Source organism: Maniola hyperantus, chromosome 5 (genome assembly GCF_902806685.2).
Source record: "Maniola hyperantus chromosome 5, iAphHyp1.2, whole genome shotgun sequence".
NCBI lineage: Eukaryota > Metazoa > Arthropoda > Insecta > Lepidoptera > Nymphalidae > Maniola > Maniola hyperantus.
In genome coordinates this window covers 9,283,202-9,310,881 of record NC_048540.1, presented here as the reverse complement: position 1 = coordinate 9,310,881, position 27,680 = coordinate 9,283,202, and the positions used below count along the sequence as shown (strand labels likewise).

The 27,680-nt window shown below is 35.5% G+C and overlaps 3 protein-coding genes and 1 pseudogene across 3 annotated transcripts in view; 3 read left to right on the top strand and 1 right to left on the bottom strand.

Moving 5' to 3' along the window:
* Nucleotides 1-27,680, top strand: part of LOC117982554 (endocuticle structural glycoprotein ABD-5-like) — a 116,807-nt gene that overhangs the window by 45,307 nt on the left and 43,820 nt on the right. The gene's annotated exons all lie outside the window — the stretch shown is intronic.
* LOC117982551 (endocuticle structural glycoprotein SgAbd-5-like) lies at nucleotides 966-4,136 on the bottom strand. Its single transcript, XM_069498490.1, has 3 exons — nucleotides 4,048-4,136; nucleotides 3,159-3,289; nucleotides 966-1,870 (listed from the first exon to the last, which is right to left on the bottom strand). Exons 1-3 carry the CDS (start codon nucleotides 4,057-4,059, stop codon nucleotides 1,663-1,665), a joined length of 351 nt encoding a protein of 116 aa, XP_069354591.1. The 5' UTR covers nucleotides 4,060-4,136; the 3' UTR covers nucleotides 966-1,662.
* Nucleotides 11,002-15,989, top strand: LOC117982380 (endocuticle structural glycoprotein ABD-5-like). Its single transcript, XM_034968740.2, has 3 exons — nucleotides 11,002-11,110; nucleotides 12,939-13,051; nucleotides 14,542-15,989. The coding sequence occupies exons 1-3, from the start codon at nucleotides 11,099-11,101 to the stop codon at nucleotides 14,726-14,728; spliced, it is 312 nt and encodes a 103-aa protein (XP_034824631.1). The 5' UTR covers nucleotides 11,002-11,098; the 3' UTR covers nucleotides 14,729-15,989.
* LOC138402317 (myb-like protein X) lies at nucleotides 23,185-26,709 on the top strand (annotated as a pseudogene).

Sequence of the window (27,680 nt, the reverse complement as noted above, 5' to 3'; positions counted from 1 at the left end):
GAAGAGATGTTAGGTGAACCCTCAAGTAGCTCCTATTCAAAAGACTGACGATTTGGATGCGACCAAATTCATGGCCGATGTTTGCAACTTTGTGACTCCCATTTCCTTTAAAGAGACTATTAAATGCTCACTTTTCTGCAATTAAATCACCTTGCCTTAATGTGACGCGTTCGAGTAAATCCCAATCATACTCTCGGTGCTCTTCTAATAATAATAATAATTATTATTATTATAGCTTTCGACCTCGAATTCGTTTGTTTCATGCTGTATATCGAGTTCTAGTCTGAATAATTCTAGTTTTCTCCCTTTGGTCGACGTATTTATGACTGGTCAAGTATTTATGACTGATTTTATATCAGTTATACAGTGATATGATTATCTCCATTATAATAACTCTATATGCAGTTATAACTTACTAGCTGATGCCCGCGACTTCGTACGCGTGGATTTAGGTTTTTAAAAATCCCATGGAAACTCATCACTTTTCCGGGATGAAAAATAGCCTTTATCCTTCCCCGGGATATAAGCTAACTCTGTACCAAATTTCATCAAAATCGGTTGAACGGTTGGGCCCTGAAAAGCTAGCAGACAGACAGACAGACAGACAGTCAGACACACTTTCGCATTTATAATATTAGTATGGATAAGTAGATACCTACCTATAAAATGCTTCCGTTCTTTCGGCATGATGAGCGCACAAACAAATAAACTGACTAGTTACTTAAGTACAATTTTATGACAGCAGAGATTATTAACTGAATATTTACGTCACAACATATCATAAACTGTTAGATGATATTTGATAGACATGTGTGCAAATATTAAGGATCTTGAAATAAAATGGCATTTTGCTAGATAGCAAATTTGATAGAGCAAAATACTTTGCTTTTATTTTTATTCTCATCTTGATTAAGGTAGGAACAGGTAGTTTGTAAAAAAATATTAAGTGTCCAGGTTAAGTTTTTTATTTTACACAGACCTATAATAGACTATTGTAAAAATTTGTAAATAGCTTTATTTGAAAGACCGCCGCTTCCAAACAGGTAGGATACCGAACAGCGAATCCGAAAATTCCGATCAGTTAATCAAAATGTGACCACATAGTATGGATATCGTTTTTTCAAAAATGATGTTCTTCCTTCCCACAGCTATGTTTTCTGTTAGAGCAAATAGTCCACTATTGATGAGAATAGAGCTACAGGCATTATAGCTTTATGTCATTTTTGCTGATAGCTCATCATACCCAAGCCAAGTAATTTGCGGTAAATTACACAGAACTCTAAAGTCAAATTCATTGCAGAAATGCGAATGACGGCACCAATCATCAACACGCATTTTCAATACTGAAAAATGGGTTGCTTACGCCTCGTCTCTTATGGCTTGGGCAAAAACAACGCATAATGGTAGCTAACGTGTTCAAAGCTTTTAGAAAGTGTAATACAAAGAACTGTATGACAATTTAAGATAACGGAGCGTGCATAAGGGTCACACTTCTGCTATTTTGTGCCTTTTCCTTACACATTTCTTTGTGTTACATGTCGTATAGTGTCCATTTCTGATGTTCTGTCGCCGTGAACCTGTGGGTGTTTAGGTGCTAACAATTTTAAAGTAGGTATTCGAATTATATAGTATTTGGTCTTCAGCAATTTAATAAATCCTATTTTAAGCCTGGGCTGGAGCAGCAGGTTGATTGTCTCCGGTGCTTTCAGAGGGTTGATATCCATTTTTGTCAGCCAAGAATGTCACAGATATCTGCTGTCCATCAGGAGCGATGTATTTGTAGCTTCCCTTCACGGAGAGACCTTGCTGGTCAGTGTCGTTCTTGTATTCGCCTTGCTCTTGTCTGGATGTTCCATCACTGGTCTCGAACCTGAAAAATAATTGGGTTAACTTTGCATTAGGATTCTATCATCATGGTGGTATTTAAGTAAACAAACTCGTCAAGAGATAAGGTTCAAATGCGCGGGTGCAACGCGATGTATTGCTTTGTGTGGCGTCAGATGCGCCTCGATCGAGGCAGAGCGCATCTTTCAGGCCAGTCAGCGTGATTTCCACCAACCTCGCTTCCGGTCAAGCAAAACCTCACTGCTAAGCTTAGTGGGGACATTACTAATGGTGTTGGCGTTGATCTGTCTCTGTATTCCAACCTAATAGTAGCAGTTTCTACTACTATTTATGTAGGGATACAGAATCTACTTATTAGTACTTAGTAGAAACTGCGACTGACTTCTAGCTGACCGCTGGGTCTAGATATTACTTGAGACTTGGCATGAAGGCCCTCTCTGTAACTTGAATTCCCTACTAAAAAAGATTTTAAGAAATTGAAACGGGTTTTTTTAAGAACCTAAATCCATACAGACAAAGTCGCGAGCGCAAGCAAATTTTTAGGTTCGGTTTAGTACTGGTTTAGTGTTTTTATATCTCATATACCTAGGTTGAATAATTAACTAAAATTTAGCAACACTAAAATATCAGTAGGTATCTTCGTTTACGCAACAACAACTGCAACGCCTCAAATGTGCATCTATATTGTGCATCCGCTCCTCAAGGTCTCACGTGTTCATTTTTAATTTAAAACCTATACATTTGCATATTGCCTATTTGCTTTATTACATACCAGTGTGAATAAATATGTCCTTATAATAATTTACGAGTATGTCCTTAGGCTGGCTATGGGCTGATTTTTTCATCCTAAATAAACTTTAACCGAGGAATAAATTTGACATTTTGACAGATTTGCATTACAAAAACTCTCAAAACTTATTCCTCAGTTAGGGCCACTTCCTAAGTCCTTGGAGCCATAGCAGACACGATGATTTAGCATCAGACTAGCGACTACATCGAAGCTGCATTGCGTTTTGACGAGTTTCTGCATTCAATCGCTGATTGAAATCGCGCGTTTTATAAAATCGCGTGTTTTAGAGATTATTTTTATCACATCACATTTCGATCACATCATATTTGGATCACAGCTTAAACCTCTGGTCCTAAAGACATGAATTTTTTTTATTATTTTTTTGGAATTTGGAGGACGATACCTATTTTTTATAATAAAGGGTTTTTTTTTAAATTCCATCCGTAAGTTGGTTAAATAGCGGTTTGAAATTCATGTAGTCCACGTGGATGAAGTCGCTAGTTACCTATAAAATATAACTTACTCAAAGTTGTATCCATTAACATCAACTTCAGATTCTTGCTTGACGATTTGTACCGGAGGCTGCGCTTGCGCCTGCGACGGATCTTGGGGCAATGCGCTAACTAGCACAACAGCGGCTAAAGCGAAAAGCGTCTGAAAAAGAAAATAATTTATTTACTACATCTATTTCATAATATACTTTATAGAGCAGAGCTGAGTTGGAATTGACAGTAATTCAGACCATTATGTCCTAAGCCAACTCAGCAGGCCTAATTCATCAGGTGTCGCTTAGACGATAGGTTCTGCAGTCCCCTTAATCAAGAGTGATAACACATGGAGAAGAGCATCATCCAGATATTTGTCATCTAATAAGTCATCGTATTAGACGGCAGGTTATCCGTCAACTCAGTGCCTGTGGAAAAACCGATAGCAAAGACAATCCTCTAATGGTCTCCTAAGTACTAAGGAAAGCGTTTTCACCACGCCGAGACCCGGGTAAGAAAGCCAAGCCTAAGAGAACTCTACCTCCCTTAGGGCGCGTTTGTAACCCTCGTAGCTTTAGTTTTAAGTTTACGTAATTAATTATCACAACTACATCATTGTATCGCAAATTCAGCAAGTGACCATCAAAAAGTGTACTATAGTAGCCAATTTGAATATGTGATTTGACTTTTGATTTTTTTTTACTTTAGCACTAAGACCATCCGACGAAGACCATGTACAGTGCACAACAAAATATTTTGATTTATACTGATGAAAAGATTGATATTTAAATTTAATTTATTAATAAATAACTGCTTGTCACAAAAACACCAATTCCAGTTTGTCCTACGTTCATCCTCTAAGATGTCGACAGTTTTTAAAGGCTTAAGGTACTCATAACTTTTTTGTAAATAAATTTAAAAACTTACTATTTTCATCATTTTGACATAAAATTTTGGGGCTGATGGAACAAGTATGAATGTTTGGACGAATCCTGAACGTCTATGCTCTGAACCGAAACCCCGAGCTATAAATATCTTCATTGTATTGACAATACGGTGTTACGAGGTTTCATTGGCATCAAAGGTGCTAATCACAATCATGCAAACAGTTTATTTAAGGACACCCATGAAATTGTTACAGGGATTTGTCAATTGCGTTGCACTCTGTAACATACATATGAGTAGGTCATATAGGTATATTGACACAATTCCGGAATTTAAAAGATACAATTCTATTCCGTTCTAGGAACTACAGTCCTAGTATTGTTCTTATGGACTAAGAGCCAGCGCGTGCCAGACCTTCGTTATTTTATAACAGCTGAAAGTTTCTCTGCATATTGTCCCCAATACAGGAAGGAACGATCAGCGACTATGAAGTTTGAATCATGGTGGCTTTGGGAGATAACAGGTAACAAAGGTGTGAAAAATCTTACGTCAAAGTAGGTATAGAGTCTAATTTTTAGACAATACTTTCCGATGATGGGCCTTTAGTTCAGAATCTTGCAACCCCTACACATCTTTCGGTGATCACTGGTCGCCATGTATTAGACTACAAAAAATTCTAACGAAAACCTTAAGTACAAGAACTTACCTTCCTACCTTGAATAGGGTGACAATTTCTGCTCAATAGGTACATTATTTATCTTTATTTACTTAGGGCTCATTTTTATTTGGACATTTTGATAGATTTTGATTTCTTACATAAAAAATATATTGAGTACAAGATGCCCTGGCGAACTTCGTTCCGCCTAACAGTCGATTCAATTTTTTTAATTTTTTCTCTCCGTAAGAACCATCACCGTACTTCAAGGAATATTATAAAAAAAGAATTAGCGAAATCGGTTCTGCAGTTCTCGAGATTTGCTATGAGCAACACATTTAGTGATTCATTTTTATATTATAGATTAGATTGAAAAATCGTCTCCTAAAATAATATTTTTGTTATTCAATTATTTTTCCAGCTCTAAAGCTACTAAAATATAGTCATCTGTACCTAAATAGGTATTGGCAAATCGTGTGGTCTACTACTAACAATAACTGTTATTGTTACATAACATAAGGTATTCATCTCTGAATACCATATTATTATAAGCTAGGTATAACTGCCTAGATTGTCGTGCATAAACGAGGAATTGTTATTGTCAACCAACGATCGCATTGCCACGAAGTTATTTTGTCATCTGTTTTGTAAAAAAACTCTTAAGTAAAATCTCTTAAGGGGAAGCACACCTTTGAGTCGAGGTATACCTCTGGATTTCTCCTCGATGCCTCATCAAACTCATACCTCAAACTATACTTCATTTACTTTGCACGCACGGCAAGCTGAGGCACTCCCAAGAGCTGCGCGCGTCCTCCGTGTTTTATTTTCAGTATACGAATTTCAAATGTGAAGCTAGTGCGTAAAGCTAAGTTTAGGGAGAACTTATCAAAATAGCTCTACTCCATTCCATCCCGTCTGTTTGCGTTGGCCCTTACATACATCTTTGCAACAGCATAGTCAATGGACCATACATTTATGACCTTAATAAATGAAGATGCGTAATAAGTTGTTTTTATAATAAAGTACATAAAGTGTCGTGAGCATAAACATCGTCACGACTCTGCACGTGTTCATACTTTTAACTTTACGTTACACAATAAAAGAGTAAAAGGTCTGTACGCTAATTAAAAACGTAAACGATTTCCTGCAGACTACCTATATTAAAGTAGCAGTCGTTAACGCAAACGCAAAGGCTACACCACAGAATACATTGGTATAATACACCACAAACTTAGCTTGGCTTATTTTACGTAGGTAGCTTGAGCGAGCTAAGAGAAGCTACACGAGCTCTTTAAAGCTATTTAAAGGCCGGCAACGCATAGGCCGCATAGGCGGTTCTTCTGGTGTTGCAGATGTTCATGGGCGGCGGTAATCACTTAACATCAGGTGACACGCCTGCAAGATATTATGTAGGTTAAAACTAAAAAAGTGTCATCATCAGTTGACGTGACAGCCGCAACCTAGTGTAGCATAGTTTATGGAAATAATGGTTTACAGACATGAACATTCACAGAATAAAATTACTTACCAAATTAATTATCTCAAAGAGAAAGGCATATTCAAATTCACACAACAAAAGGTTTATTATTGGATTATCTAGTTAACATAGTGTAAGTTTGATTTCAAAAGATCCACGCAGTTTCCACGCAGATTTCGAAGAACAAAGAATTTCTTTCTAAGCGAGATGAAAACAATTTTGTGTACAGCAGCTGACTGACGAAGATATTCCAAGTTGTTAAGATTTTCACACAAAAATAGAAAAAAAACAATGAGTTTTGGGGTTCCCCATACTTAGAACTGAAACTCAAATAATTTTTTTCATCAAACCCATACGTGTGGGATAGGTCTTCAAAAATGATATTGAGGTTTCTAATATCATTTTTGTCTAAACTGAATAGTTTGCGCGAGAGACACTTCCAAAGTGGTAAAATTTGTATGACCCCCCTGTAACCCCCCTCCCACCCTCCTGTAACGTCTAAAATAAGAGAATAATTAAACTAAAAAATATATATGATGTACATTACCATACAAACTTCCACCGAAAATTGGTTTGAACGAGATCTAGTAAGTAGTTTTTGATTTATCGTGCAAAATGTCGATAAAATACGATACGGAACCCTCAGTGCGCGAGTCTGATTCGCACTTGGCTGGTTTTTATTTATCATAAAACATTATTAAATTAAATAAGTTAAATATTATTATTTAATTTAACACTAACAAAAACTATAATATTTTTAGAAGCCTCAATGATTAAGCTAATCATAAGTAGTGATGTGTAAAAACATATTATCGATATTATATTTTTGTAAAAAAGCAAAATTCTAAGTACGGACATAATAAATTACAACTTTCATGATCGCAATTTGTATCGCAATATCGAAGTGTCTGGCTGTGTTTTTACATGCTCATTCATCACGGAGACAGACTAGGATAATTTTTATCCCGGAATATCAGAGAGTTCCCACAAAATTAAAAAAGCCTCGCCAGCATGAACTAATGGCTAAAAAACAGTGATAAAAATGATAATGTAAATTGCAATACTTAAATCAGGATCTGAACGATGAATCAAATACTAAAAGTATAATTTAACGCTTTTGTGTCACAGCTATAATCAAATAAGTATTTATAAAAAATACGTTGTAAATTTTCATGTATTAGCTTTTTCCCACGAATTTGTCTACGTGTATTTAGGATTTTTCAAGGTTCTATCGAATTTTCCAAAACCCTTTTTAGTTCTACTTTTGTTTTAATTCTACTTACAAAGTCTAGGTACCTACATGTAAAATCTAAAGTTTCTAGACTTATTGAATTGACCTGTCCATTGATATGCCGGTCAGGAGAATATTTTATATTTTCACTGAAAGTAAAAAACCTTCTGTATGTAATAATTAAACAAAAAAGTGCAGAATGCACATCACTAACCATAATATTATGCTAAGAAATGTAAAAAGGTCAAGGCTGTTTGAGTATTCGGATAAATACATATTACACAGTTGGTACCTACTTTATTAGTACTGTACATAAGAACCTATGACCGCATTGGATTAACCTCACACAAAAAATGATGTACCTATGATTACATTTGTTATGGGTCAAACAAACGAAAATTTAATTATGTAGGTACCTACCTACCATTTGAAAATTATTCCACGATATATTATAATAATATGAGTAGGTATAGACTCATCTCATTGATCCTATATTAATATGCTAAATCGTGGTGTGACCTATACAGGATGTTCCGTAAAATGTCACGATCCCGTTGAGAGGTTGTAGGGGAGGTTAAATGTTATCAAAAGACTAAGTTTGAAAAAAAAGGTTATTGAAGTACGGTTTAGTAAGTACGGTAAAATGTACTTACTTTTCACATGACAGTTGACACATAGAGCAAATATTATGGCGAGTCTTTTCTCAGATTGTATGCGTAAAACGAAATGTGAGATTTTTGAAAGCAAACTCACAAAATCCTCACGGCTTACGAGTGCATTATCCTGCATCATCAGGCTTGAGGGGTGGGACTTAGACTTGGACTTGGAAATAAAATCGATGCTTGGTACCTATAATATTAGTTCACCATCAAAGTTCCTAAATCCCCACGGCTTAGGAGTGAGGAATCGGGACTGGGAGTTGAATAATGAAGTCTTTGTTTGGCACTTACAATATTATTTCACCAACAACAGTTCCTGAATCCCTATGGCTTAGGAGTACTGCATCATCTGGGTTGAAGAGTTTGGACTTGGAATTCAATCCTGAAGTCGTTGCTTGGTACTTACAATATTAATTTACCATCAACAATTCCTAAATTTTCATAACTTAAGCGGGCAATAACCCTGCAGCATCAGAATTTAAAGTGTTGGATCCAAAAAAATATGGGACCATTTCGCGAATTTTCTCTATTGATTAATAAAATTCAAATTGGTTCAGAAACATCAAAGAAATTAGTGCACATGAAAAAAAACGCTCAAACTCAGAACCTCCTCCTTTTTGGAAGTCGGTTAGAAACATATATCTAGATTAGGAACATTTTGCACATGTGTGTGTGTCATGTCGTAATATTAGCGAAATAAAATGTTCGCCTATTGTGTTTTCACTCACGTAGGTACGATTTCATAACTACGTCGTCCATATGCATCTAATACAAAATAATATATCTGAAAAATGACAGGTTGCTACAAATAAATGGATTTCTATTTAGATTTAAATACTACATCTTTAGAAGGAGAAAGCAGATTTGTAGAGCACTGTCGCGGTCGATATGACCGACAAAGCGTCATGAGTGACAGAGACAACGCTCTACAAAGATGAAATGTCATTCTAAAGGCCGATGTTCATCACTTTCGGCCGCGTACTGTATGTATGAAAATCAGACATTTTTAAGTCATACCTATCCATGAAAATTAGTATATTTGGACTTTCGGTCCCAAATGAATGAACGATGACACTTTTCAGGATTTTTGGAAGTAACACCCCCTCGCCGATTTACAAAAAGTGCACTCGAGTGAAACCGGGATAAGTCAAGCTATACTTAGCAGATATCTATATAATAACTAACGGTATAAAAAACATAGCCTCAAACAAAAACCGGTAAAGTGCGAGTTTTTTTTTATTTTTTGCATATCGGCCGTTTTGAAATTTTATTATTTGATGTCCATCATCATCATCATGATCAACCCATCGCCCGCTCACTACAGAGAACGGGTCTCCTCTCAGAGTGAGAAGGGTTTTGGCCATAGTCTACCACGCTGGCCATGTGCGGATTGGTAGACTTCACACACCTTTGAGAACATTATGGAGAACTCTCAGGTATGCAGGTTTCCTCACGATGTTTTCCTTCACCGTTAAAGCAAGTGATATTTTAATTACTTAAAAACGCACATAACTCCGAAAAGTTAGAGGTGCGTGCCCGGGATCGAACCCCCGACCTCCGATCAGAAGGTGGACGTCCTTACCACTAGGCTATCACAACTTTTTATTATTATTTTTTATTTGTTGTTATAGCAATAGAAATACTCACTCTACCTAATACGGTTCATGAGATATTGACAGACAGACGGACAGTGGGTGCTTAGTAATAGGGTCCCATTGGTAACCTTCAGGTACGGATCCCTAAATAGATTGGAGCAGAATTAGCGCAAAATACATTAAGCAAAATACAAATTAGCTAAGTATAAGAAGTATATACGAAAGTGACAAAAGTAATGGAAGTAAGGCTTTGATGCCAACATAAGTACCAGTAAATAAAACGCAATACTTTTCATAATTAACGTACTATAAGTACTCAGGTCAATATTAAGTGTATTAACAGGCAAGCAATTTGTTTGTAATGTTGGTCAAAGTTAACAAAAAGCTGAGACTTCTTCAAATAGGTAGAGAGTTGGTGGTACCTACTTTCGGTGTAGTATAATAATTTTTTTTTAATTATATTCGTCATTGTGATAAGAAAGAGAAAAGAGGTTTGGCTTAGTGGCGTAAATTGAAGTGACGTCGCTGAATTTTCAAAGAAAATAATACTTTAAAAAAAAAGTTTACGTAAATTATTATTGGCTTGTTAAAAAATGCAATTTTGATATATCTACAAATAAGTAGCTCGGATACAGCAATTATAAAGATCTGACGACTGACGACGAAGTTTGCGCGAGCGACTCCTGTCAAGGATTCTTTATGGAAAAACTTCCAGACTTCAACAAATGGTTTAAGTACCTACTTACTCTTTTTACTTTTAATGGAAAAAAATTAACCCTTACAGGATCATTTTTTTGTCTGTCTGTCTGTCCGTCGTGTCTGTCGAGACACGTCAAAGGAATCAAAACTTATAGGGTACTTCCCGTTGACCTAAAATCATGAAATTTGGCATGCAGCAATCAATGTCTTACATTACTATAAAGGGAAAAATCCAAAGACCGTGTACGTGTGGTTATATGACAAAAAAAAATAAAAAATGTTACTGTTTGTACGATGGTAAACAACTCTTTGTGTGCAAGTCCGACTTGCACTTGGCCGGTTTTTTACTACAAGTAGATGGTGCTCGCAAGTTCATCTCTTTGATTTTTACTAAATACTTAAATGATGCCCGCATCTTCGTGCAGAAATGGTATATAGATATTTTAATCCCGTAGGAACTCTTGCTCTTTGCTTTTCCGACAAGCAACTATATCCGCCTCCGGAGTGCAAGCTGTATCTGTAACTACTAATTTTTTCAAAATCAGGGTAACAGACAGATGTCTATCAGTGTGTAAATCAGCATGTATAGGTACTGATTTAATTTTTTCAGCCATCAGCTCTCTATCTAAAAGGAGAGTGGTGGCTCGTGTGCCGCTCCATCATACTCGTATGATGTCAGCACTCTGCAAATGCTGCATCTTCAAATGCATATAAAATCAACGATTCCACAATAGTTACTCATTCGTTAGTTTGTGCTCACGAGGAATACTGAACACCATGCTTAAATACGTGAGTGTAGTATTATTATTTATGTTATTTTTAATAAGCTTCGAAGGTTACACATTTTTTAGTTGAATTAACCTCTCGCGGTGCTGAAAGTTTTTCGCGGATTCTGGGTGGATTATAGTTTGTAATGAAACAGTGTCATACTATTACTAAAGTATAGTCAAATATCACAATATTCAAATAATTAAGTGTTAATTAATTAATTAAGGTGAATATATACATAAGTATTTTCCCTACAATCAATGAACTTTGCACAAATAAATAAATAAATAATAAAATAAAAATCTTTTTTATTCGTATAAACTTTTACAAGCACTTACGAATAGTCGGATGCATCTACCACTGGTTCGGGATGCCTTTCCTACCGAGAACCAAATTAACATAAACTAGTATTTCAAATAAACCGAAAGTCAGTGTGCAAAGAACTCAATATGGACATTGGACAATAGCACTAGAATTTCCATAGTCATAAAATACCGCTGTATAATTTAAGAAAATATTAGGTGTATGTAAGTAGGCCGTGCCTACGTACGTATGATTTGCTGTGATAAATCACAGAAAATCATAGTTCCCACGGGATTATTAAAATCAAAATCTCCGCCAACAAAGTCGCGTATATCATGTAGTTGGCCATAATGTTCATGAATTCTACAGTCTGTAGGAACAAATGCGCTATGAAAAAAATAAAAAGAAGCGCTAAATATTCTAAAAAAAACCGGCCAAGTGCGAGTCAGGCTCGCGCAACGAGGCTTCCGTACTACAGTCATATTTTTTCGACATTTTGCACGATAATTCAAAAACCATGAAGCATAAAAATAAATAAAAATCTGTTTTAGAATGCACAAGTGAGGCCCTTCCATATGATACCCCACTTGATATAGTTATCTTACTTCGAAAATTGAAAATAGTAATTATTAGTTCATGACCACAATTTAATTTTTTATTGTGTGATGTAACCACAAATTCACGGTTTTCAGATTTTTCCCCAAATGTTTGCTATAAGACCTACCTACCTGCCAAATTTCATGATTCTAGGTCAACGGGAAGTACCTACCCTGTAGGTTTCTTGACGGACAGACAGACAGACAACAAAGTAATCCTATAAGGGTTCCGATTTTCCTTTTGAAGTACGGAACCCTAAAAACACCGACTAAGAAAAATAAACTTACGACTTATTGACTAATTAACTACTAGACACTATAGTCATTTATTTGTCATTATTTTGTATTAGGTACACACATAAAAGTATAAATCTAAACATTGCAACTTATACATAGCTTAATTTGTTATTGGGGTGAATTTAAGAAATTAGGGCAGGTCAAACACCACCCGTAGAACACTAGTTGTACCTTATCCTTTAGGTATGTAAAGTTTGAGAAGCAAAAAGATAATAGTGGACATTTTTACATTCACAAAATACTCTTTGTGGCAATTAAATGATTCGTGCATATTATGTCATCATCATGATTAACCCATTACCGGCCCACTACTGAGTTTGGTCTCATCTCAGAGTGTGAAGGGTTTAGGCCATAGTGAGCCACGCTAGCCCAATGATGATTGGCAGACTTCACACACTTTTAAGAACATGGAGAACTCTCAGGCATGCAGGTTTCCTCCCAATATTTTCCTTCAATGTTAAAGCTAGTGATATTTTAATTGTTTACAAACGCACATCACTCCGAAAATTGAGTGGTGCGTGCCTGGGATCGAACCCCCGACCTCCCGAAAAGAAGGCGGACGTCTTTAAAGACTATAAGCTATCACCGGTTTTTGTAGTAATATTATATTAGTAAATATTATTATTTATTACTTTTTAACTTTGTTCTCTTAGGTGACAGTAGTGTGCGTGCTTGCCGCGCTTTGTGCCGGGGCTCCCCAAAATCCCCAGGATGTACAAATCCTACGGTTCGACAGTGACGTGCAACCTGATGGATACAGCTTCGCGTAAGTTTTTAGACTCACTAAGATATCACAACTCACTTTTTATATACGGTCTATACCTAGATATTTTAATATATAGGATACATTAAAGAAAATTACAAAATAAATCCTTGAAAACTCGTAATGGATCGTACTAATTGTGGTGGTAGAATCCAAGCTTCGAATAATATGTCTGGAAAAAAATGATTTTCCAGACATAGCATTAATCGTGTCCACAATTCCCAGACTTAGTTTCCGGATTTATGCGAAATCATAACTATAATATAATAACTAATAAGTTATTACAGCAATACAAAATTAATGTTATCTTTTTATCATAATCGTGACCAACCCATCGCCAGCTCACAGAGCACTGATCTGCTCTCAGCATGAGAAGCGTTTGGCCATAACATTGCTCAGAAAAGTTAGAGGTCGGGATCGAACCCCCCGACCTTCCGAATAGGGTGCGGACGGTAGACAGGCCTCTGGCTGTCATTTCGGTTATAATTTTTTCTTTATTTCTTAATTATTGACAGCTGATAACCAGTAAATTAATCAATTGATTACGAATATAAGTCCCGCAAATTGCTATTGCGCTGGAACCATGTCTCATTAACATCGAAATGACGTCATATTGACGTCAGCTGAAATAAAAATATACCATCAGCTCGAAACTTCAGTCTAGTGCTGACGTTACTAAAATGGCGGCCACGAGCATTTTTTTTTGCAATTTGCGGGACTTATAATAAAAATTAGCGACTAAATGCTTAACCAGATTTTACATTAATTAAACCTAATTAATAAAAGATACGGTTATAGCCAGTCAGACATTTTCATCATTTATAAGTTTTGATTACAAGCTATTATTTTCAAACGTTTTAAAATTACGAATTTTAATATTGAAATTTATTTCTAATATCTATTCATCGGTAAAAAAATGTACTTAATTACTTATTTTACGTACAGAGACCACCGATTCCCAATTACCATATTTATAACTAATTAACTAATTAAATGCACCTACAACGATTGGAAATACAAAGTATTGTAAAGTATGTCAATAACTATGACTGGTATTCTAAAGATTTCGCGTAATCAAAGATGCTCTCTTTGAACTTTGAGCACATCACGTTTGAACTCTCATATTTGTAGAATTGAGGACGACCTAACTTGTAACTAATCCTAGAAACCCGCATTGTCGTAGTAATGCACGTTCTGAGCCTGATTTAAAAAATATTAATGTTATATCCGACTTTTTCATCTTAACTTCCATGTTATCGTTACCTACACTGCATTTTTTTATTATTTACTCAACCTTAGCAGGTAATTAGCTTGAGAACTTTAAATAATCCCTGTAGATTCCAGGGTATCTCTAAATCACTGAAGATTATATAATTTTATTTAGGGTACTATTACAAGACTAACCAGACAAATTCGAAGGTCCAAACATCCTGCAAAAAACTGCATACCGATACTTTTTAAAGTTCGCCTTTACATTAATTTTTTTATATCAGGTATGAAACCAGCGATGGTACCTCAAGACAAGAAACTGGAAAGCTTGACAATCCCCAGTCCGAAGACGCAGCTCTAACTGTAACAGGGGAATATGCGTACGTCGCTCCAGATGGCAAGAAGTACTCTGTAACATTCACCGCTGACCAAAACGGCTTCCGACCCAAAACGTCCCTTGGACAAAAGTAGTTTAATCAAATAAAGTCAGCCATACAAGCAAATACCTCAGATGTTCTACGAGTAAGTCCTTATTGTGAGTTTACAAGCTATAAAACGGGGCTCCGGAGTTACTTTGATTTGTCAGAAATATAATGCGTCTGAACTAAATCGTTTTTCATGCATGCATGTGGAAGTCTCTACAAGAGACCTATGTCCAGCAGTTTACGTCTATTGGTTGATGATGATATGAACTAAACAAAGGGAAATTGTTTCCGCCATGTTGTGATATCTTAGATAGAAATACATTTTGATTCAATATATTTTTAATATGTTACAAAATTCATCTTACAAAATCCATTGAAAATATATAGGTAGGTACTTAATTGAATCAAAATAATATATCTCTATTCTCTAATAGACGACACAACACAGTGGAAACAATTTCCCTTTGTTTAGTTCTGATTATCATCATCATCAACCGATAGACGTCCACTGCTGGACATTGGTCTGTTGTAGAGACTTCCACATGCCACGGTCTTGCACCGCTTGAATCCAGCGGCTCCCTGCGATTCGTCTGTTTTCGTCCGTCCACCCAGGGGGGGTCTTCCAACGCTGCGCCTTCCGATGTGAGGTCCCCATTCCAGCACCTTGGGACCCCAACGTCTATCGGTTTTGCGAACTGTGTGCCCTGCCCATTGCAGTTTCGCAATCCGTTGCGCTATGTCGGTTACTCTAGTTCTCCTACGGATCTCATTTTTGATTTGATCACGTAGAGAAACTTCAAGTATAGCTCTCTCCATCGCCCGCTGAGTGACTCTGAGTTCAGATGTATTATAAAATTTCCGGTTATACTATTATTTATAGAGTTACCTACCACGATGAATAACTCACGTTGTCACGTTAAATAACTTGAAAAGTTATATTAAGTATACTACAGGCTCTGTACCTATAGTTTGTGCAAGTGTAGCGTGTATGTTCTGGAAAGTGCCATTGCTGAATGACATACCTACACACTTCATTTCATCGCACATATAAAACCTATGAGTTAAATCGTTTTTGTATGGCTACCTTTACATAAGTGGTATCGTCTTGGACCGTGTAAATAACTAAAACCTTGGTCGATACCAGTATTCCATCTATACTAACAGAATTAAATACTCGATCTCAGTTATTACTGCGTAACGCACAGCCGATGAGAAAAACTGTATCTTACTTGTGCCATAGGATACTTTTATGTATTTTTACACTTTTGTATCGAAGCTTTTCTAAAGAATAAATAGATGAAGTTAAATTATTTGTTTTATTTTTACAAAGTGATTCAATTACATCAGTAACTAGTACCAAATACTAATTATTTATTAATTTGATTAGTAACTAACTATTTATTCGTACTAACAATTCCTTCTTATAACATTTCATTACATTCTTACAACATTCATATTAAGTGCATCAACATTACATCAATCTCATACCTACGTAAATACAGAACTTTCAAGTAAGTAAAATACATATGCATATTACAATTGCGAAGGTGTGTCTGTCTGTTAACTTTCATGACTCAACTGTGACCAATATTGAAGATATTTAGTAAGTAGTTGAATCCTGGAGGCTAACATGGGATACTTTTTATCTCGGATAATAGAGTTCCACGGGATTTAAGAAACCTGAATCCAATCCATGCAGACGAAGTTTTGAATAAGCTCGTTTTGAATAATTTCACGTTCACAACAGTGCACACAGTACTCTACGCATAGCTTTTTAACAGACATTGCTATAAGAATATTTGTGCAATAGGATCAAATAATATGTTGATTGATTAATTTATTCTTAGTTTAAACTAAAGATTAAGCAAATAAAGATTTATTTAAGCGCTAAACAGAACTGCAAGGAAATAAATTAATGTTCTTTCTACTTGACTACAACTCTTAGTTACATACCTCCGCTTACATAAAATATTACCACCTTAACCAGATTTCAATTGGAAACGAAACTACTGTACCTATTGTTATTCGATTAGAAAATGGAAATTTACATAGATAACTATGTGAATATTCACTAATAATAAGGTAAGTCTAATGTATGTTTATTTTCAGTAAAATATATATTTAGATATACGAAATGTTTCTCTTGATATCACTATTTTCAGTTTATTATAAATTTTGATATATGTACGAAACGTTTCTCTAGAAATCACTACTATTTTTGCGGTAATAACCACTATATTATGTCAGACCACAATCTGTAATATTTCCATTGTCACACTTAGAAATCCATAGGTAGCGCAACCAAAGTTCAAGCATAAGTACATTTCGTAAACAGCTAAATGTCAGTCCACGCATGTCGCAAAGGTCTGTCGAACTGAATTATCCCTATCTATATTTATGAGTATATGCGAAATTCTTCCATCATTTGTTTAGATAAAATATCTATAGAAGCGTTACATGAAATTTGAACATTCTAATTGGAAATGACCAGTCAGTAAGTACTCAGTGGATATGACTGAACCATAGTTGGCTTTAGGACATAGGTGCAGTTTATATGTCAGTGGCAAGTGACGGAGACGTGATGTAGATATAGTCCGCGTCAGGTCGAGATGGCAATCGGGGTATGAGGCGGAGGGATGCCTCGCACACCCGCTCGTTACCCACTCTCGCCAGCACCGGGTTAGCGCGGGGACTGTGCGGGGTGTTTCCTCCCCGATTGCCATCTCAACCTGCCGCGTACTATACAATATGTATCCTCCTTCGACCAAGCAGGTTTGGCTTTAGTTTAACCCCAAGACACGAGAACTTTCTGAAAATCTATGAAGATAACCTGGCTCAGAGACGCGACGCCTCTGCCACTCGCCACTTCTGTAAACCACGCCTCAACTATAAGATGACATCAAATATACTAAGTATTTAGTATTATTTGATAACAAGTTGCAAATTACAATACTTTTAAAGTATATTCCGCGTATATTCATTTTCCGCGTATATTCATTGTAGGTATTTACTAATATTCTACTAATATTCCGTTAATTTACTTTAAAATATCATTTAGACAGACGGGACTGCTTGCGGTGCAGGTACTTTGGGCACTCGGGGAATATGACTTCCTTCTGCTTTATAACCACCGATGCCAGCGCTGTATTTGGTAACATAGGTTTTGCCGTCGTCTCCGACATACGAGACTTCTCCTTCGGTGACAAGGACATAGTCGGTTCCATCTTTGTTGGGTATTAGGCGTCCCCGCTGCCTTACTACAGTGCCTTCTGCTGTGACATAGTGTAGGAAATACTGGCCGAACTCATCGCGAACTTCTTCGTGTATAAGAGCCGGTTGCTCTCTTAGAGAAGTAATTGCGGATTTTCTGTCTTCTTGGATTGAGGCGCATAAAGTCACCGCAACATAGAGTGACAGAACCACGAACTGTAAAAGAAGATTGAACATATTTAGAGAATTACTGTCAAATTCTCACTTAGTGGATGGAAGTCTACGAAGAGAAAATCTTAATTTAAAATCTCAAGTTTCTCACTGACATGGACTTAGGTAGGTATACAAGTATACTGGAATAGGTTTTTTATTTATTTATTCAGATACAAGTTAGCCCTTGACTGCAATCTCACATGGTGGTAAGCTGGTAAGTGATAATGCAGTCTAAGATGGAACTGGCCTAACCTGGAAGGGATATGGTAGTTTTATTAAACCCATGCCCCTTTGGTTCATACACAGCATCTAGCGCCAAAATGATGATAATCAAGTAGTTTAAAAACATGTCGCCAATCGCAAGTCCAGCATTTGTAGTGGTTCAGGTCAGTGTTCTAGACCAAGCGAAATATTATTGTATACTAGATGAAACCCATGACTTTGTCCGCGTGGATATACTTACCTAGGTTTTTTAAAAATACCGAGGGAACTCTTTGATTTTCTGGGATAAAAAGTAGTCATGTCTATCCTCGGGATGTGAGCTAACTCTACATCAAAATTGGTTATAATATGGATATTGGATGGGCTGATAATATGATATTAGGTAGTTAATAAATAAATAACCTTGTAGTTAGTCTCTCAAATAAAGAATGTTGTCTGAGAGTGAAGAAGCATTTTTATATGATCCAGCAAGTAAGTATAAAAATAAAGAGTTTATGTAGGTACTTACGGTCTTCATGGTGATGTAAAACCCTGTTAAGTATTTGATCTTGACCTTGATATTGCCAGAAAGACAATAATGCAGAAACACATTAAACTTAATATTTATAGAATTTTTGACAATCCAATTATTAGTAGGTATTACATCAATGACAATTTTCCACATTAATATTTTAATTAATTACCAATTTGTGACAACTATCTACATACTTTATTTTACAGAACATTAATAAACAAGATTTTAATGTACCTACCTAATTTTGTTGATAAAAAAGCTGTGGTAGCCTAGTGGTTAGGACGTCCGCCTTCCAATCGGAGGTCGGGGGTTCGATCCCGGGCACGCACCTCTAACTTTTCGGAGTTATGTGCGTTTTAAGTAATTAAAATATCACTTGCTTTAACGGTGAAGGAAAACATCGTGAGGAAACCTGCATGCCTGAGAGTTCTCCATAATGTGCCCAAAGGTGTGAGAAGTCTGCCAATCCGCACTTGGCCAGCGTGGTAGACTATGGCCAAAACCCTTCTCACTCTGAGAGGAGGCCTGTGCTCTGTAGTGAGCCGGTGATGGGTTGATCATGATGATGATGAATTTTGTTGATTAGAAATTAAAATACTTATTGGTGTGTTTCTCAATGGACTTACGTAGCACAGAAAGCACGTTAGTGTTACATAATATTTTATGTCCGACATATTTACCTAAAATTATTTTCTCTGGGTAGTTCAAAATTTGGTAGGTATAGGTAGGTAGGTACTGCCTTCAACCCGTGAATAAAAGTGTAAACCATATTAAAGCCTGCTACAAGAAGCCATACTAGAAAACTGCTGGTTTGCGTAAAAAGGTGCGAAAGGCCTCCATTTTAATGAAGTTTTTCAAGTTTTCGTAAACAATAGATCTTTTTAAGTATATTAATGTAATGTGTTTCCATATTGCTTAGCAAATTCGCATTTTTTTGTAGGAGCGCCTACATCTATTCAATTGGTTATTTTTCTGATCATATAATATAATATTAAAACCAGAAGTCTGAAGAAGCTGTGATCTTAGTTTGATACTATTGTATTCTGAGGTTTGGCCTAAATCTGTGTCAGTATGTAAAGGTAAACGGTGTGACTGGACATTTCCCTACTTTGGTAAATTAACATAGGTAACCCCAGTGTCACATATTTTAACTTGGAAACTCATGCTAGAGCTAAATTTATAATAAAGTGTTAACTGTAAAACTTTGGCACTTAAGAACATTCAATATTAACAAAATCCAAAACTTTGCTACTTAAATACACATTCAGTAAGATAAAGTTATAACTATAGTCTGCGACAGATCTAGATGGCAATTGGGGAGGGAATGCCCGCACACTCGCACAATCCCCGCGCTAACCAGGTGCGAGCGAGCGCGGGTGACGTGCGGGTGTGCGGGACGTTACCTCCCCAACTGCCATCTCGACCTGTCACGTACTTACCTATAGGTACAGGTAAAGTTTACCATAAAATGTGAACCCACTACAAACTATGTCACTACAAACAAGTCCGCCCACATAATATGGAGTACTGCTCTCACCTTTGGCCGGAGCACCCCGGTACCAACTCCGTCCAATTGATCGGATCTAAAGACGGGCTGTTCGACTTGTGGACGATCCCAAACTAACTGGCTTCTTCTCTATACTTAATGGGGATTGCTCTGAAGAGTTGTTTGATCTCAATCCACCCTCCTTTTTCTACAACCGAATCGCACGCCACCGCAAGCAATTTCACCCTCACCACCATGGGTGTCTGGTGCACTTCGACTGTCCGTTGTGCCAGATCCTTTTTTCCACGCACGTGCAAACTGTGGAATTAACTCCCTTCGGCGGTGTTCCCATTAGATTACAACATGGGTTTATTCAAGGGCGGACCAACAAATTCCTGAAAGGCCGGTTTGGTGGTTTCCCTGGTACTAAAAATGTTCATGGGCGGCGGTAATCACTTAACATCAGGTAACCCGCCTGCTTGTTTCCTCGCCATTTTTATTAAAAAAAAACCGAATGGCTGAATACCACACTATCGCAATTTTATTCAATTGGGTACATTTATGGCTCAGGAAAGAATTATTATATCAACTACTTATTACTCATAGATTTGATCTATTTGTTGCAGATCATAATACCACGAGAACCAGAAACGTTAATTTCATCTTCCAGGGAATTAAGCGTGACCTTTATGATAATATTAATTAGTTAAACGATTGCCATAGGAAGCGTTTAAATGTCGTTGTATGAGCTTGCATCATAAATCCTTAATCGTAAATAACAGTACATTACTAGCCATGTTTTACTGTGATTTATAAACAATATAATAATATAACTACCTAGGTAGGTAGATATTGTTGATATTATAATAATACAATACACATTTTGAAAACTCAAGTATGAACAAGAAGGAATCCGAAAGCCGGTATTGGCTAATACCGGGATCCCGGACTGCTTTTTTCGTCTTTTTAACCGACTTAAAAAAAGGAGGAGGTTCTCAATTCGTCGCAATCTTTCGTTTTTATGTATGTTACCCGATTACTCGAAGACTCTTGAACCGATTTTGAAAATTCTTTTTTTTGTTTGAAAGGGTATACTTTCGATGTAGTCCCATATAAATTTGGTGAAGATCTGATGAAGATCTTCGAAGATAGATAATGGAACTCCTCAACGGATAGGAGTACATTGCTCGCGATCAGTGTAATAGCTTAGTAAACAGTAGGTTTTTAACCAGGCATAGCGTATTTTAATGCCATTGGGTCACTAAAAATTGTGAAATAAAAAAAAAATACAAAAAAAATATAAACCGACTTCAATACACAAACACTAAAAATTAAAAAATAGTTTAATTTATTACCGAATATATTATGTATACTACAGTTCCATAATAATATTTTTTGGGGTCGGTGCCAATGAGGTGGTAGAGTCTCATAAAAATATGAAGTCTAGACGATTCGCGCACCTAAAGCTAATTGGAACCGGCACCAAAAAGTATTATTATGGAACTATATTAACTCTTGTATACATAATATATTCCGTAATAAATTAAATTATTTTTTAATTTTTAGTGTTGAATGAATTCGGTTTTTATTGAATTGAAGTCGGTTTTTATTTTTTTTGTAATTTTTTTTTATTTCAATACCGGTATTGAAATGTCTAATACCGGGATACCGGTATTGGCGATTGTATACTCTACACAGTGACGTATCCTCATCCTATTGCATATATTTTTTTGTAAGTGCCAACTGTTTTGTAAGCCAGCAGCGAGCACTGAGAAGCGAGCAGCGAGAAGCGAGAAACGATAAGTCCAACCCGATAACCTCAAGAAGCGGGAAGCGGGTGGATGAGAAAGGCGGAGGATCGTGTTTAGGTGGCGCGCTCTTGGAAAGACTTTTATTAAGCTGTGGACGCATACAGGCTAATTTAATGGAATGGAAAGTTGAAAAATACAAAAGATGATGATAGATCAACGGACGGACGAAGTGAGTCACAGCATAACGGTTTCATTTTTATTATTTTGGTACGGAACCCTAAAAATTTACAAAACACCATTGTTAAAAGCTTTATAGCATTCAATTACTTATTGAATAAAGAAAAGATGTAGCCGTACCTACTTACTTACCCAAGTATCTAGGAAACCCTTGATCAAGGTCCATACTAAGTTCTACTTCACATAATATTGTGTCATTTACAATATAATTTAACCTTCTTAGAATACTTATATAGGAACTGAATGCGTTTATAAAAACATTCAATTTTGGTGCCATCAATTCATAACCTTGATTGTTGCGGTAATTGTAAAATAAACATCGAACACTTTAACACTGACCTTTATACATTAGTTGAAACGTAAGATTCGGTGGAATAGAAGAAGATGATTGTAGCCGGTGATGCTGATACTGATTGATGACGATGATAATGATAGGTACTCGGTGCTAAAATTAGGTCAAAATTATTCCTACTTATTTCAACAGTCTGGAGATGTCAAGTTCTTATTCAAATAACACAACAGCTTGGAATCCAAATAATTTAGAATGACGATCTTCCTAGATGATGCTCGTGATGAATCTGCCCTACGTAATCGGTAAAGGAATGTACCTACTTAGAAAGATTTTTTGATAAAACAGGGGTAGCTTAATCATCAATGGATAAAACCTACCGTCAAATCTGGCAACTTTGCCAAGGGTTACTGACTTTACCACCAGCAGAGTGCTTATGAAAATCCTTTAATACCACAGACCACGTATATTTTCTAGTGTTGTGACTAATTTTAGGGAAAAATACGATTATCATTTGGCAACACTATTTTGAATAAGGCAACACCAATGCAGCCATTTTTTACTAGTTCGTATTCAAAATTCGTCACACACATAACCTTAAAACTCAGTGCTCAAGAACTTTTAATATTTTCGATTGTAAACATCAGATCTGGGTACGTAAGTTTTTGATTATTGTTATTGTTTATTGTAAGGAATGGATTGATTACCCTGTAAATGCCGTAGTGTTTGAATTATGCCTCATAATTTTATTGGTAAAGTTACTAGACCATGCCGGCCAATATGAGAGGGCAACTTTGCCATATTTTGTAACGGCCTAGGGTTGACACAAACAAAAAGTAAAAATTTCATTTTTGATAAGACACTTTTTAAACCTTTACGTGCTAGTTTAACTTATGTACCTAGTGAACCTATTCCATAGGACCTCACTCTCTCATAATAAGTATTAATACAAACACAAGGATATTAGCAGTTGTAGATTAATATTTATTTTTATTTATTTTTTAGGAAATGATTCGTCATAGTCGCCGAAAACTAGGATCGAGAAACTATAAAAACTACACCCAGGAAATGCTAGACTTAGCAGTAGATCTTGTAAAAAAAAGAATATAACTTCATTGGAAGCTGAAAAAAGATTTCTTATACCTCGACGTACGATAGAGAATAAAGTGAAGGGACTCCATATGAAATCTCCAGGTGCTCAGTTGCGCCTGAGTGACTCCGAGGAAAAGGACATCGTGGATGTTTTGATAGCCGCTGCCGATTTTGGTTCCCCATTATCACGACTAGATCTACGCATAGTGATATTTGAATATCTGAATAAAAATCGTCGCTCTTGCCTATTTTCCGGTAAAATACCAGGTAAATGGTGGGTTAGACATTTTTTAAGAAGACACAAGGATGCACTGACGGAGCGAGCAGTTCAAAACATTAAGAAAGCACGAGCAGAGAAAACTGTAGTTGAATTTACAAATTATTTCAGTAATCTTGAAGGCACACTAATAAACGTCCCTCCACAAAATATCTTGAATTACGACGAAACTAACTTGTCCGACAATCCGGGTTCAACAAAATGTATTTTCAAACGCAAAATTAAATATCCCGAAAGAATATTAAATCACTCAAAAGGCAATATTTCAATAATGTTTGCAGCGAGTGCAGATGGGTCTTTATTACCTCTTTACACAGTATACAAATCCGAACATTTGTGGTCTGCATGGTGCGTCGGAGGGCCACCAGAAGCCAGATTTAATAGAACCAAGTCAGGTTGGTTCGATGCTACAGTTTTTGAAGATTGGTTCAGGTGTGTCGTCATTCCATGGGCTACTAAGTTTGATGGACCCAAAGTTATTATTGGCGACAATTTGTCGAGCCATCTGAATGTGACTATTTTAAGACTTTGCGAAAAGCACGATATACGATTTGCTTTTTTACCAGCGAACAGTACCCATATAACACAACCATTAGACGTAGCCTATTTTGGACCTCTAAAAAAAATCTGGCGAAGAATCTTAACAGACTATAAAATAAAAAATCCATCCGAGGCTCAAATAAATAAAACTCACTTTCCTATATTGCTGAAGGAGTTACTGGCAGAAATCCAAACGTGTAATAAAGATAACATTAAATCAGGTTTTAAGGCCACGGGCATCGTTCCATTTAACCCTCAAAAAGTCCTTAGGAAACTGCCAGATTATGAAGAAGAAATAAAATACAAAATAGACACAGCACTTCTTGATTTTTTGAAAAAAACCAAAGCCCCAGATCCCCTTAAGAAAACAACAGCGAACAAAAAAATGAAATTAGAACCCGGATGCTCCATTTCATCTCAAGATGCAGAAAAACTTATGTGTGGAACAAAAACAAGACAAAAAACAGCAACTAAAAAGTCAAATGAACCAAAAACTAATGAAAAACATGTAACAATTTTATCAGATGTTCGATTTTTACCAGAAAACCAAGCTTATATTGATGTGAAACAATGTAGCTCACTCGATTTAAAAAGAATTGATGCAAAATCTAAGCTCTCTCTGAAAAAGAAGGAAACGGAAAATATAAATCCGTATGAAAATCCAGTACCATCTACTTCCGGGACCTGTAATGTGGTCAAAAGGAAAATTCCAAAAAGAAAACAAACTCAAACAAAAAAACCAAAAGATAATAATTATGATAGTGACGAGGAAAATGAAGATAATTATTCACTACGAGATACCTCAGATGAAGAAATCATTATGTCTGAAGATGAAGACATAGCTTTATATACCATTTTAAAACACAGTAAAAAATATGAGACTGATTATCATATTAGTACAACATTGCCAGATATAGGTGATATGGAACTTTCTTTTGATGTAGAAACTGAAAAGGAAAAATTTCAAGAATTTTATATTGATGAAATTGAACAGTATGAAAACAAAGAGACTGATTTACTTGAAATACAGAATGATCATTTGAAGATAGATGAAACTAATATAGAAAACAAAAAGACTGATAAAGATAAAAAGAAACAAGGTATATTATTGAACATAGAAGAAGCAGAAATGAATCTAAATGAAAAAACTAAAACAATTGATAACTCAGATATGGACGAAATTAAAACAATAGAAAATGAAAATTCAAATGAACGAAAAGAAGAAGGAAGTGTGATCTTGGAAATGAACGAAATTGGAATAAAGGAAAAGACTGATAATGAAAGTGAGAACCTGAATATGGACCAATTTAAAATAAAAGAAAAAACTTATGATCAGGACAGTAAATATATGGATGTGAACTTTGTTTCAGAAGATAAAATAGCTGAAAATCTTGATCTGTGCAAAAATGAAAAGACTGATAATAATAATCATAAAGAAGAAGGTGTCATCTCAGAAATATACGAAAATGAAAATCAAAACTCAATTTATGAAGAACAAAGAAGCGTTTTAGTTAGATACTATATCCGCAATAACTGGAAATATTTTGTAGGATTCATAGAAAAAGTAGATGTACAACAAAGAGAAACATATTATTCAATAAATTTTTTAAAAACTGTTAAAAAGCCCAATTTAAGATTTATCGTTTGCAAAAGAGATCGTGATGTCGTACCGTCTTCATCTATTGTTAAAGCTGTTAAGTTACATTCGGTGAAGGAAAACCGCGAATACTTCATTGAAGAATGCGATGATCATTATTTCTAAGGTTTTTTATTTACGGTTTAGAATTTATCATTTGATTTGTTTTTTTTTTACAATTTTTTTAGAATTTTGTGTGTTTTAGAAAATGAAGGAAAATATTGAAATTCTTTTGAAGCCACCACCTCACAAAGACAATAAAGGATTTTTAGGTCCATACGCTAACATGTAAACAGTAATTATTTAGTTATACTGGTGTTTAACGCTAAAAGTGGCCATTTTTTGCTATAATTACCAATATTATTAAACAGTTACTATTTAAATTTAAGCGTATGGCCAAAAAATCCTTTATTGTCTTCACGAGGTCGTGGCCTTGGCAGAATTTAAATTTTTTCCGTCATTTTCCAGCTATGACTTTTTTTAATTAGTGGCACTAGTGAGCGTGCAGGATTCTCTTAACGCTGTTTTTCAATAGCCAGATAACTGTTATTGAATAATAACAGTTATCTGGCGATTGAAAAACAGTAATAAAACAATAACATTTTAATTCGTGTAATTAATGCCTTAACTGTTAAATAAAGGGTCAGATAATATTTTTTAGATCTTTTAGAATCTTTCAGATTCATAACTGACCGTTTATTTGACATTTAAATTAGACAAATTAAAATCTTGCTGTCTGTCGAATAAAATTTATCTAGTAATCGTTAAAAAATGCCCTAAAGTAAAAAAACATAAAGTTAAATACTACTACACACACAGTGTAGTAGTATTTAACTTTTACACACTACAGTTTATTTATTTATTTTGATAATAATGTTATTAAAGAGTTTTTCATGATTCGTTTTTGATAATATTTTTAATTATATGTTTCTCTTGAGTACTTATGTTTATGTACCTGATTACTCGTATGTTACAAATTCAATAAATACTTACATAAATATTTTTTTCAATTGTGTCAACCCTGACCACATTCACTGACTTTCTATGAAATTTTCTTAAATGGGTGATCAACTTTGCCACTCCCTCTGTGGTTTATTTCATAATAAACATATCTTGAGGATCAAATGCCTAAACTATTGTATCGTTACTATTTAATATTCTGTACTAATATTGTAAACACAACGTACAAATTTTTAGAAAGCAAAATCGAATAGGCAATGTTGCCATATGGTATAGGTATCTTTGCCAGTTTTGTTTTCGATATTGATAATCTTGATACACGTATTTTTTTAAAAAATCAATTTTATTTATACACTCTGATATATATATACTGTCTGTCGCAACATTCATATTTTAATGGTTCATAAAGCGTTCTGGTTCAAAATGCACTACGACTTGTCAACACTTGTGTAAAGTGGCAAAGTTGCCAGATTTGACGGTACTTCAAATTAGCTATCTTCTTAAATTATTACCCTTATCCTCTTTTTCATTTCTCATTTCTCATTTAAACGAATCACTACTGATATTATAA